The following is a 14,156-nucleotide window of genomic DNA, read 5'->3' as shown; positions in this document are numbered from 1 at the left end:
ACGCCGGAGAGATCGAATGAGACATGAGCTTCAGAGATGCCTTGTGGATGGCGCGATCAATATAATTATGCTTCAGGAGTATCACCTATGTGAGAGTCGTGTTTGGCGTCGTGGACAGATCTTACGTGGCCGCTATGAGACATTTTGGTCAACGGCTTTTGGGCTTGGAGGCATTCAAGGAGGTTTATCTATGACTATTGCAGACTCATGGCATAAGGCCATTGTGGGTAGAGGTATTATTGTACTAGGGAGGGACCAATGGGTTACCATGCACGTTGAAAACCCTTGTCGGCTTCTTGAACATTTATGCACGGGCTGAGTTTTGGTCACATATTGTGGAGTCTTTGGCTCATGCAAAGCAATGGTGCATTGGGGGGAACTTCAACATGCTTGAGGACCCTTCGGATAGGAAAGGGGGCAGCCATACGATTGTACACAGAGCTGAGTTGTCTACTTGAGAGCGCCTATGTATAACTTTCAGGATTTCGGATGTATGGCAGCATGTAGGCTTTGTGCGGCCTTCAGACGGTCTCTCCTGACCACAGAGTAGGAGGGGTGAATCTATCCAAGATTGATTGTTTCCACGCTAGTGACCAGATCAGTGACATGGGCGCTTCACTATGCATTTTGGCAAGGACCACTTTTGTAGATCATGCGCTAGTGATTCTTACTTTAACAGATAAGCAACAGAGCGATGGTCTCATGCTACACATCCCAAAGAGAATTTTGTTGGATACAGAGCTCAAACAGCAGGTTGTGACGCTATGAACAACGAATCTAGGTCGTTTCTTCCTCCATGAGTCCTGGCTACTACCCAAGAGGAGAAGAAACAAGGCTTCCTTACGATAAGGAGACGCAAGAACGTCACCCATGTAGCCCTTGGATGGAGGAGCAGATACAACAAACTCAGCAGGAGTGGATTACCATTGAGAAGCAACACCATGAGCTTGCCTTCCATCGTCAAGCATCTCAGTGGACTCAGATGGGAGACAAAGTTACTGGTGAGTTTTTTGAGAAGGTGGGTCCTTGTCATGCGCATACCAGCACAAAGTACCCGCAGTACCTCAACATCTCTAGCACTTTTGCACCAGATCAGCCTACAACACCCCAACAGCACAAGAATTTTCAGTTTTCAGCCATAACCTCGCCATACCATCGCAGATCCAACCATCAGTACTAGCGTTTTCACTTTGATCGGCCAGCATTTTCAGATTCAGCGCTCAGATCAGCCAGGGTTTTTCAGTTTTCAGCCCATCGCCAATATCGGCAACAGCCGATCAGCCCTTAGACTTATCACAATTGCAGATCCCATCAGTTACCCTGGCGTTTTCAGTTTTCAGCCCTTAGCCTCGCAGATCCAAGCATCTACCGCAAGATCCCAACAACGTCTCAGTATCTAGGACCATTGTATCAGCATATGTGTAATCTAAAGCAAATACCTCTCTACCTATAGAGGGGGGCCCTTGGAGGGGGGTTTGGGACCCCATCTGGTGTTACCTTCATTCAAAGTATCATTCTCTCTCTCTCTCTCTCTCTCTCTCTCTCTCTCTCTCTCTCTCTCTCTCTCTCTCTCTCTCGCGCGCCTTGTGGTGCTCCTCAACTTTGAGAAGGCTTATAACAAAGTTGGTTGGGGCTTCCTTGAGCCTTGAGGGCACTATGTGCCGATTGGGCTTTTTAGATGCATGGATTAGAGGGGTGTCAGCTCTCTACAGGTGTGCGCACAGTCACGTGATGTTGGCAAGGGGAAGAGGAGCACGCTTCATGCTCACACGCTCAGTACAACAAGGCTGCCCTCTTGCCCCCTTCTTGTTCCTCTTCTATGCTAAGGCGATGAGTATATTTTTTACTTCGCAAGAGGTTTGTTTGCGTGGACTACAACTGCCTATTCAAAGAGATAAGCTTTTCAACGCTGAGTTGGCTGATGACTAAGGCATGTTTTTGGCCGGAAGGCCAATTTGCATAGGTGTGAGCAATCTCTTGAGGTGTTTCGTTGTGTCGGGAGCATTGATTAACTAGCGGAAGACGATGGCTTTCTGGGTTGGTCGTGCTCCCATGCCCGATTGGTCGCCTGGAAAGGGCTTTAGGTGGATCCCCCCAAGGACACGAGTTCGATACTTGGATTGTCAGGTTGGTTTGAATCTGTCATCATTCCTTGTGACTATCCTCCACGATATGTACCACCTATGACTATCCACCTGACACAACTCCACTGTCTGTGGGACTACCCCATGGCACAACAAGTTTGGCTTCGGATTTTTTGGTTGATTCCTGCACTTTCAACACCTAGCCAGTAAACTTGGGAGGCTACAACTTGATCCACCCTCACGAGGCCCAGCACTTCGTTTTGAGATGGCTTCAATCAACAGGGTGATTGTGAGACAGGGGGCCAACCTAATCTCCAACCCGCCATAGAGCTTGTACCTTAGGAGTGGAGCAAAAATAGTAGTGTTGTTAGGAGCTCGTCTGCAACCTACGCTTTGGTTCACCTAGAGAATCAATGCTCTCGCATCTTCAAGCCTCGACATGTCCCACTGGCCGAGACTATACATGGCATCTTGTTGGAGCTAATCCATGCAATCAGGGAACAGTTTGAGAGGCTTCAAGGCTACTCCAATTGCATGCAGAAGTGCCGCAAGGCCGCCTTTCGACTTTGACAACCAAGGCCCTTCTTCACTATAGTTCATGGGGCGCCTAGATGGCAATATTGCCCATCAGTGTGGTTGTTCCCCCCCCCCCCCCCCACACATGTTAATTTAGCCGTCATTGTACATATCTTACCTTCACATTGGGAAAGTCTCCCCGCATTTTGTTTTTTGAGGCAAGTTGTAGCTGTTACAAGCTTGGACACCCCAAGTCTAGAATCTGAACACACGTGAGAGAAACTGAAAAATAACTTTTTTCACAACTGAGCGAGACGACACGGCCCGACGTAGTTCCATGCCTAGAGAGATCGGCCCTAAAGTTTGGTGCCCCTTTCGGTATTTCGTTTTATACTAATCTTGGCAAAGTACAATGTCTGAGGGTCCTCTCTCTCTGTGCTTAGTGCTCCCAAGCTCATCTCTGACAATTCTTATTTAGGCTTTGGGCCTTCCAAAAGCAAGCACATGAAAAGCTACGAGTTCCAAAAGAATCTGGTCTTTCAAGCTAGCGCTGAAAATTGTCGGTGCAAAATCCGCCGTAAATCACGGGCATCCGTATAACCTGCCACGTCAGCAATCAACGCATTTTGGAGTGTCCGTATGGCACTGCTGCGTCAGCTGGTCCACGCAGTTTTCTTATTTTTAATGTCTTGCATAGCTTGGACAACAGCTACATTACATTTCCAACCGTGAAACCAAACACTTACGCACCTAACCCATGACCAACTTTCTCAAGGAGTGACTGTCACACAACATGCTACCAGCCAAGATTTGGGGTTCCAAAACATTGCTTTGGCAATGCAAACCCTACAAGCAGCATTTCCATATGTCCTACCCTGAAAGGTTCACAAACCCCAAGGTCCAGCTAGCCAATGAACACACCACCCAACACTTAGAGAGAAAGACATTAACATTCAGCATGAGGCAAACCCTCTGCCATGACGTGTAGAAGCCTGCCCATAAGATGTATCGCTTAAAATCATAGTTTCTACTCCAAAAAACCAGGTATGGATGCATACGTGTCCACATGCAAAAATAAAGTCAAGGTGAAATTGTAAAATAAATAGCAAAAATAAGAAGCCTATAACACAAAAGGAATTTAATGGAATACTTATCACTGCATAGCAAACTTTGTCCCCTTTAGTCAACAGAAGCAATGGTCAAGAGGAAGATGAGCAAAACATTCGCCAAAACTCATACTGAGCCAAATCATACAAACAAATGCACAATCCCAAAGAAGCCAAGCCACATCTCTACTTACAAAATAAAAAGATGTTGAGCCCTATTTTTCATTAGGCGCCGATAAACAACAGTTAAAATAAGCAAGATATAAGCTGACATAACCTATACAACAGTTTAAAAAAACAAGATATAAGCTGACGTAACCTATACACCGATGATACTTAGAAAAGACTTCAACTCATTGTTTGGCCTCTACAAAACAAGACAAAAGGGAGAATTCTATACAACAATGTATATAAGAACACTAAGAACAAAACTGAAAAACAAAAATGTAATGAAAGGTTTCACAATTATTCAATTGCAAACCACACACAAAAAAACATCCTGAAGGGAAAACCTTAGATATAAGTCAGCTGAGAAAACTACAGCATTAATAGCCAGTCAAACTTCAGATCTTCGACATAGTAGCTAGAAGAACCACTGCTCTACTATATGCAGCACAGAAAAAGGCCCAAAACCAATGCCTTACAACTGCCAAAAACCAGACATGCTGGAAGTTAAAAATGCAAGCAATATCCTTCCCGAATGGAGCAGCAGAGTGTAAATTTTACACTCACATCCCAATTAAAACTACCATATAGCCTGGTAGCACAGCCAATACACGACTGGTCCCACTATGAAGGTGTTCAGCAATGTAAGCAATATGGACCCGAGCTTTACTCCCTTACAAGGAGCTGGTTCCTCGAATATCTTGCCAGCAAGGCAAGTAAAGCTGTAATATGGCACATAATACATTCAGAAACAAGCACAAACTATCCAATGAAACAGTTGTAGTGGGCTTCCCTTGCTGAATCAACACCAACCACACGAGGCACAGAAAAAAACAGAGAGAGGAAATATAAACAGAAAAATAAAGCTTCGTTTTTTGGCCGGAAATTGTAAAAGCAGGAGTAAGATTCAATGTGCCAGAATGAAAAGAGACAAACTTCCATTTACCTGCTGCAGCTGCAATGAAGTCATCTACACTGGCATCATGAGAAAGAGGAGTCCACTGTGGTAACCTGAAACCTTCAGGCGGGCTGTCCAACGGTGAGACAATCCTGCCGACATGCACATCACGATGCTGCTGATGTGAAAAAGGGCTGCTGATGCTACTCCTTCGTGATGAAAATGGTGATTCACGTGCCTGTTTCTGCTCCCATCTTGCAGACAGCGAAGGAGAGAAGCCTCCATTAACTCTCCAGTGGGGTTCTGTCGGTCCAACAGACCACTCATCGCTGTTATGTGCCGATCCCCGTGGCCTAGAGGCCACACAACAAACGGCCCCCGTCTTGGAAGACTATGTTGACCCCTCACTCTTCTTGGCAAGTGGTGTCAGCAAAAAGATGTACGAACCTAAAGGGCAAGAAACACAAGCTTCAGTGGAGAAAGTGCTATCGTCCCAGAATTATCTGCGCATTTTTCTTGCTCAGGCAGCGCGAGGAACCTAGCGGCAAACGACCATCTGCAGCTAATACGAACGTCCGCAGAAGAAGCAAGCTACCATGGCGGGTGCTCTTCTTGGCAAAGAAACGTTTCTGCAAACTTTGCGAAGCACGAGACCTCGGGAGAAGAGCGGAGCGAGGAGCAACAGAAAAGGCTGTTGTAAACTTGTAGTAGCTGAGGGATGAAAACGCGGCGCTTGTCTGTAAGCAGAAGATGAAGAAATGGGCGGGGCGCATCGCATGGCATCCTGCTTTTCCTTGTTTACTAGGTCTGCCAAGCAGTCTTAACGGTCTCCACGTCATCTACCATGACATACGTCGTTGCTATGCTGAACCACGCTTCCCTTCCATTACAAGGTGGGACGCACCACCCATTTGTGAGCTACCTACGGTGGCCCAATGCAATGTGCAACTGTCTTGAGGCAACTGGGTCCTGCACATGTGCTTATTTAGCCTAAATAGTTGATTTATACACTACCTGCCCATACAATATGCCCAACAGGTACTATGGCTGAAACCAAACAAGTGTAGAGCCTTTACCTTTCAAGCTTGTATGTTGTGTTGAATTGTCGATACTAGATTGGTATAAAGGTTTCAGCCAGGTACGATGGTTGAACCCAAACAAGTCTAGAGCTTTTCCCTTTCAAGCTTGTATGTTGTGTTGAATTGTCGATACTAGATTGGTGTCAAGGTTTCAACCCTAAGACCGCCCTGAACCCAAACAAGTCTAGAGCCTTTATCTTTCAAGCTTGTATGTTGTGTTGAATTGTCGATACTAGATTGGTGTAAAGGTTTCAGTCCTAAGGGCGCCCACTAGCATGTTGCAAATGCCACATTGCCATTTATACATACAAGAATCACCACTACTTATTCAATGTTGAAAAAGGAATTGTGTTTTAATTCTATAGTTGTAACCCATTGGTTGCAACATTGGACTCTTATCGTAGAGCCCAAGGTTCAAGTCGAATGGGTGTTGCATTTACTTTTGGGCGAGGGTTCAAGGCCATCCACAAATTTGGTGGCCGCCTTCGTTTACATCGAATACCTATCCTTTGTTTGGTGTGCATGACAAGCCACAAGTGTGGGCCAAATAATGTTTAAACACTCTAAGCCAAATTCTTCAAACCCAAAAAAAGTGATCTATGGATAGGTAAAAAGCTCACAGTGCACACCCACACTGTGGATACTTACAATCAAGCTTTAGCAAAGCATGCTCATTGTAGATTGTTCCCGTCTATAGTAAGGAATCTCTCTTTTCACCTCCTAAACCTTACATAACCAAAATATTTGTTGAAGAAAAATCACAAGCTAGGACCCACATGTTTGTTTCAATGGTTTAAAATATAATATCCTTGATTTCTTTATGTAACCTATTTAGGCAAGCTTTGCTAGGAAAAGCGTTTTTATCATTTTAAAAGGGCTACAGTGTATCGGCGCAGAGCTCCTACATGTTCTTCAACCATATTTTTGTGTTAGACCACACTTTTATGCTCTTAGGGCCATGCCACACTATTCATCACACCATGTTAGCACCTTAATGGCTTTACTTTCACTTTTCAATACACAGAATCTTTCCAAGATGCTTCAACATCTCCAATTAGCTTCAAAAGCATTCGTAATGCCTAGGATTTTATCTCAGCACGCAAGGATTATAAAGAGAAGCTTAACCATTAGGCTATTCGCCTTGGCTGCCTTTCGGGGATCCCTTGAGCACTAAAAAAAAAACAAATAAACCCCCCTCTCCTTTCCCTTTCTCTTTTTTTCCCCCACCCCACCCTTCCCTTCCCCCCCGCCCCCACCCCCAAAAAAAAAAAAAAGACCGAATTAATGGTTTCTAAAAAATTCGTTTTGGGGAGCCTACTCATCACAAACATTTTGCACAACTACTTTGACAAACACGATCTTCAACATGAATTGTCTATTATGGGTAAAATGCATAAAATAGCTTTGTCATCCATATAAAAGAATTGAATGCAATTCCCTTAATCCATAAGTAATTTTTAATCCATTATATTCTTCCAAAGAAAATTTATTTGGATCCGTATTACTTCCTCACATGTAAACTCCATATGTTCTCTCTCTCTCTCTCTCTCTCTCTCTCTCTCTCTCTCTCTCTCTCTCTATATATATATATATATATATATGTGTGTGTGTGTGTGTGTGTGTGTGTGTGTGTGTGTGTGCGCGCGCGCGCGCGAGCGTGCACGCTCGCATTAGGATGGAAACATTAATGAGTTATCCATAATCAAGAGATAATAAAGTAGACATAATGCATTGCTCGGGAGGTCACAAGAAAGCCTCTTATATAAGAGAAGCCAAACATCTAGACCTGACATCAGGTGAAGGTCGGATGCTTTATATCATACTACAAGTGGAAAAAGCCGACCCCTCATTCTAGGTATGCTTTTGGACTCTTGTGAAATGCATAAATAACTAGGAAATGCATAAATAAATACTTGCCATATATGCCCAAAAGGTACTATGAATGAACCCAAACAAGTCTAGAGACTTTACCTTTCAAGCTTGTATGTTGTGCTGAATTGTCGATACTAGATTGGTGTCAAGGTTTCAACCAAGTACGATGGCTGAACCCAAACAAGTCTAGAGCCTTTACCTTTCAAGCATGTATGTTGTGTTGAATTGTCGATACTAGCTTGGTGTCAAGGTTTCGGCCCTAAGGGCGCCCACCAGCATGTTGCAAATGCTACATTGCCATTTATACATACAAGAATCGCCACTGCTTATTCAATGTTGAAAAAGGAATTGCGTTGCAGTTGTAACCCATTGGTTGCAACATTGGACTCTTATCATAGAGCCAAGGGTTCAAGTCAAATGGGTGTTGCATTTACTTTTGGGCAAGGGTTTAAGGCCATCCACAAATTTGGTGGCCTTCTTCTTTTACATCAAGTAGGTCCAGCCAATTTTGGGAAAGAGTGTTTAATGGGTATCTTCAAAGATCCATTTTGCGATCAAGTTTTAAAATGAGTGGAAGAGGAGGGAGAAGGGGCACGTGGAGGAGAGAGAGAGAGAGAGAGAGAGAGAGAGAGAGACTTATATTTTTTCCTTGTCGGTTGTGTTGCAGGTCTCGATGGCGTTGTTCGAGTTTTATACAGCGGAGCTGCGCACTTGCACGGACGCGCGTAGGGGAGGCGCACAACCTCTCTCTCTCTCTCTCTCTCTCTCCCCCCCCCCCAAAATATGGCAGATTCACAGTGCAAAGGTAGCATAAGTGAAGAGCCGACCCTAACTTGGAGCTGCGTGCAGGTGTTAGTGGAGGCAACACCATGTGGGCAAGCGAGCCGGATATGAGGGAGTAATATAGGGAGATTTTTTGGCATCGAGGTGAACCATGTCCGTTGGGTCCGAGGGAGACAGACACAGAGGCAAAGAAACGGAGCATAGGCGGAGAGATGAGGGTGAGGGAGAGAGGGATGAGTGGTTGTGCAACCGAATGATGCAGTAGGACTAAGTATTGGGAGTGTGTGCCCAGGGAAGAAGAGGCAAGGAGAGAGTTCAAAGTGGTCAGCTTCACCATGACCAAGAAGGCAACCTGACCCTCTTGTGCACTTGCATGCCCATCACAGGAGCAGCCCCACCTATGGCCGAGGAGGGAGGGTGGCATTGGGTGCAGCTCGAGAAAGGTCCAGAGGGATTCTAAACACGGCTGGGGCGTGGGAACTGCTGCGAAGGGTTTCACTTCAAATTGGAGATTCCTTTGGAATCTTTGTTGCTAATTAATGGGTTTACGTGAATGTAGACCCAGTAGAAGTGATAGGACGTTAAGCCACAAATGTGAGCCAAATAATGTTTAGACACTCTAAGCCAAATTCTTCAAACCCCCCAACACACACACACAAACACCCCCCCCCCCCCCCCCCCCAACATATACACACACACCCCCAAACCCCAAAAAAAAAGGGGTTATGGATAGGTAAAAAGCTCAGTGCACACTCACATTGTGGATACTTACAATCAAGCTTTGCTACAGCAAAGCATGCTCATCCTAGATTGTTCCTGTCTATAGTAAGGAATCTCTCTTTTCACCTCCTTAACCTTAACCATTGTAAGTTACCAAAATATTTGTTGAAGCAAAATCACAAGCTAGGACCCACATGTTTGTTTCAATGGTTTAAAAGATATAATATCCTTGAAGTCTTTATGGAACCTATTTTAGGCAAGCTTTTCTAGGAAAAGCGTTTGTATCATTTTAAAAGGGCTATAGTGTATCAGCGCATAGCTCCTACACCTATGCGTCTACATGTTCTTCAACCACGTATATATTTTTGTGTTAGATCACACTTTTACGCTCTTAGGGCCATGTCATACTATTCATCACAAACATTTTGCACGATTACTTTGACAAACACGATCTTCAACATTTATGGGTAAAATGTCTAAAATAGCTTTGTCATCCATATAAAAGAATTGAATGCAATCCCCTTAATGCATACTTCATAAGTAATTATTAATGGATTCTATTACTCCAAAGAAAATTTACTTGGATATGTAATACTTCCTCACAGACTCCCTATGCTCTCTCTCTCTCTCTCTCTCTTTATTTATTTATATATATATATATATATATATATATATATATATATATATATATATACACACACACACACACACACACACACACACACACACACGAGCATGAAATTCTTGGAAAAATAGTGGCCATTAAATGCTCATACCTAAAATGATAGCACATTCTTAGGGAGATTTTAGAGGATTTCCCACCACATGGTGGAACATAATAAAAGCAAAGTATATTTGGCATGTTTGGAGTAAATGAAAGTATAAAGTTTTTAATAATCAACAACCATTTAGCAATGCATGGCTTCAATATTTATCTTTGTAGGCAACTCACTTGAAGCGTAGGTTTTGCAACCAAACCCTCACTCACCTGTGACGGTTTTGCAGGGGATGGCGACGATGGCAAGAGCAGGAGGGGTTAGAGTGCTCTTTTTTAATCTCATAAAATACTGATTCTTCAGCAGCATTTTGTGAGTGTGTAATGAATACGCAAGCTCCACTAAAGGTCATTGATTGTCCGCAGTCGATCACTGGCTTTGGTGTGCTGTTGCGGTTTTAGAGCTCCTCTTCGAGCAACAGAAATTAGGAATTTGCAAAGACTCCACTAATAGAATTAAGAACCTGCCAAATAAGTATGTGGTACCCATTATGGATCTCCTATTGGGTCTACACCCCGATTAAGCCGAATCTACCAAGATGTGACCGTCCCTCTCTCTCCTCTCTCTTCCATCTGTCTCTGCGGGACGCTGTATCCTCTGCCCTGCCTGCGCAGCCATCGCCACAGCCTCCTGCAGGCTGCACACATCGCATGCACGTTCACACGAGCTCAGACGAGCTCTCTCACAATCTCTCTCGCTCTGCCCTCTGCGCTACATCCGTAGCCACCGCCAGACGCTCCTGCAGTCAGACGAGCTCAGGCGAGCTCTCTCGCTCTCTCTTCCGCTCTGCCCTCACACGACTGAGGCCCCATGCGAAATGAGATTTCTCTCTCTCTCTCTCTCTCTCTCTCTCTCTCTCTCTCTCTCTCCACGTGCCTGCTCCAAATGAGATTCCTCTCTCTCTCTCTCTCTCTCTCTCTCTCTCTCTCTCTCTCTCTCCCCCCCCCCCCTTCCTCTTTCCACGTGCCTGCTGCCCCTTTTTCACTTCAAATTTATCCAAAGGATCTCCCAAGATACCGGTTAATCGGCTGCTTCCAAAATTGGGGACACTTATTGGAGAAAGTTATTGATTTGTATACCAAGCTAGCTAGCTACCAACGTTAGAGATAATAAAAAAGAAGTGAGATGGGAGTTTTCCTTGTAGAATGATCTCATGACTAACTGACGCGGAGCATTTAAGGGGGGAAGGGTCGGGGGGGCGAGGGGGGGGGGGGGGGGGGGGGGGGGTATGAGGGGATCAAAGGATGGAAACTCCATGCGCAATCGTAGAGGCGATTTGCACCATAGATGGCTTGTTAAAACTAAACCCGGACATGGGGCCTATCCGGGTTTAGGTCTAGGCCAGTTCAGGTTTATCATTTATAACACCACGTAAAATGGCATTCCTTTCACGTGCACGCGGACGCTTGACGTGGTTAGCTCGAGCCTCAAAAGGCGTCGGGGCATGAGATCGTGGGTTCCAATCCAAGCTCCTCACCTACGCCGCCATTTTTTGGGGGGGATCACCCACCTCGGGATGCCTGCCAAACCTCCTCCACCGTCGATCCCCTTACCCACCCCCACGTGCACCCTTGTGTCAATTAGTGCCATAGGTAGACCATAGTAATCGACATTCGGTGTGTTCGCCTCCTTTGTAATGAACGTGTACGTCGGTTGGTGCGAACTCTGATGGAATTTCTAATACACGAGTACGACCGGTCGTCGAAGGTGACTGGCCTCTCTCTCTCTCTCTCTCTCTCTCTCTCTCTCTCTCTCTCTCTCGCTCCCCCTCTTTATCGCGTGCACATGAGCTTCTCTCACTTTTGGCATTTAGCCTTCATCTCGCAGCTTGTGCCACGTGTAAAAGGCACTCCCCTCCACCATATTATCTTAAAAATAGATATATGTGTGTGTGTGTGTGTGGGGATTATGATGGAAACATCAATGAGTTATCTATAATCAAGAGATAATAAAGTAGACATAATGCCTTGTTAGAGCAGTCACAAGAAAGCCTCTTATATAGGAGAAGCCAAGCATCTAGACCTGACATCAGGTGAAGGTCGGATACATTATATCATACTACAAGTGGCAAGGGTTGATCCCTCATTCTAGGTATGCTTTTGGACTCTTGTGAAATGCATAAATGACCAGGAAACACATGGTGTGTCACACGACTCTATGCCACATAGGCTCCAACAAAACCAGAGAGTATACATAAGAAAACTCAATAAAGAGGCTCCAAGGAAAGGTTCCCCCAAGGGTCCATATCATGTCATGTTGCGATGAAGTAAGAGAAAACCTCTAATGGAATCCATGGATAACTCTTGCCGAGGCCTAGAAAGAATAGGCCAAGGCATAGAAAATCCTTGGGGTTTATTATGCGCATGTTTTCACATTAACATGCAATGCAAGTAGATAGAAAGTGATATACAACATGTTTCATGTCAGGCCTATAAAATTGATCTTCATAAGAATAAGTATGGTTAAACTACCCTTGAGATCAGTGTTCGAGAAAAGTGTGCCTCAGCTTAGCCTTGAGCCGGTTGCAAAATCAAAGTAGCCGGTTGATGGGAGGGCAAGAAGGAGAAAATTCACGTAAAATACATGGAAAATAGTGTAATTTGCAAAAATAGTACTGTAAAATTTCGGGTTAAGATTTTGGTATGTTTGTGAAAACGATTTTTCCCAAACACAGCTTGAGACTCATATATAGAGACAAATGCATTTCATGTAAAAGAAATCGTCAACAAGGTGCAATCTCACAACTTACAATGGAAAATGAGAAAATGAGGAGAACATGAGTACTCATTAGTTGGCATTTTGATTTTTATGCAGCATTTCAGACAAGAGAGAAGCATAATCGTGATAAGAGTCATGCATAATGCATAAGATCAAAAGATGTACGGTTGGTGACTGAAATATTGTTAATAAAAGGCCCCAATACTAAGTACATGTGCAACAACATTTCCATGATCAAGATAATACAAAATCAAAGGTTGAAAATTTTGAATAAAAGCAACCGATTTGATGTGTTTATTTGAGATGAGGGTTGTGTCAAAAGTTGTCATATACTTTTTTGCTAAGTTTTAACAGGAAGATAAGAATCCATTAGACAATGTTCCCACATACATACCAAGGCAATTCCTTGTTATAAGTTCTATTACTTTGTTCATTTGGTTTCAATTTACAACTCTCAAAAGAAATCCGGATGATCATCTTGCATTAAAAACAACACCTTTTCCTAACCCACTAGCATTAATAACAACTAAAAGGAAGCATCTAGAAAATCAAAGCAATTGTTAAACATGTTTATGTGTAAGGTGTTTTAAGTTTCTCAAAAGCTCTTTGTTGCTTTCTTTCCAATGAAATTCAGTTTTCTTTATCAAAAGAATTGTGAAAGGAAGTGTACATTTGTCACCAAAAAAAATTTGCATACAAATGATTCTCATGCTATAATCACACAATCATGATGTCGATGAAAATTATATTCATCATGTCGCTCAAAGTAGTAGGTGCATTCGAGAGACCAAAAGGCATAACAAAAAATTCATAGAGACCACTTCAAGTGCAAAATATGGTTTTACAAATGTCATATGGCTACAATTCTATTTGATAATAGCCAAATTTTTAATTAATATCAATCAAAACAATGGCTCCCTTGAGTTTATCAAGCAAATCATCAATACAAGGAATGGGATACCTATTCTTGATCTTCACCTTGTTTAAATCATGGTAGTCTATGCACATTATATATTCTATAGGTTCAGTTTTTAAAGGACACCAAAAGGGACAAGGTTCTATCAAGCCTCTCTTGTCAATAGTTTAACGACTTCTTTGAATTTATTTTTTGAATTTATTTTTTTTAATGGGATTTTGAGCACAAACAAAGTCAACCCTATGATCCTACATTAGAAGGTGGTAAATGTGGAGGGTAGTCTGAAGCAAAATAATTTTGATTGATAATGAGAAACATATATGATGTGATGTAGTAGTTGGTGAAGTAGAAGACTGTTTGACTTTATTAACAAATGAGGTTTCCTTTCTTATGATTGTGTAATGCACGACAAGCTTGTGTGTGAGAAATAATCGGAGACATTTCAAGTGATTTATCACTAGAGGTTGTCATTAATGTCTCGTCCTTTTTGAAGGTCATTGTGTGTGAGTGTGAGTGTGTGTGT

General features: G+C 43.4%; 1 protein-coding gene across 2 annotated transcripts in view; it reads right to left on the bottom strand.

Annotated features, from left to right (window-relative positions):
* Positions 1-5,616, bottom strand: part of LOC147444808 (uncharacterized) — a 52,889-nt gene extending 47,273 nt beyond the window's left edge. The window contains exons 1-2 of one of the 2 annotated variants that reach the window (XM_086527342.1): positions 5,008-5,616; positions 4,818-4,921 (exon numbers count right to left, since the gene is read on the bottom strand). In XM_086527342.1, coding sequence (XP_086383468.1) covers positions 4,818-4,921; positions 5,008-5,096 — 193 coding nt within the window. In that variant the 5' untranslated portion in view covers positions 5,097-5,616. The other variant, XM_086527341.1, reaches the window with a different exon arrangement.
* Positions 5,617-14,156: the final 8,540 nt, after the last annotated feature.

This window comes from Adiantum capillus-veneris, chromosome 13, assembly GCF_014529385.1.
Source record: "Adiantum capillus-veneris isolate H3 chromosome 13, ASM1452938v2, whole genome shotgun sequence".
Classification (NCBI taxonomy): Eukaryota; Viridiplantae; Streptophyta; class Polypodiopsida; order Polypodiales; family Pteridaceae; genus Adiantum; species Adiantum capillus-veneris.
This window is presented reverse-complemented; position numbering and strand designations above follow the sequence as displayed.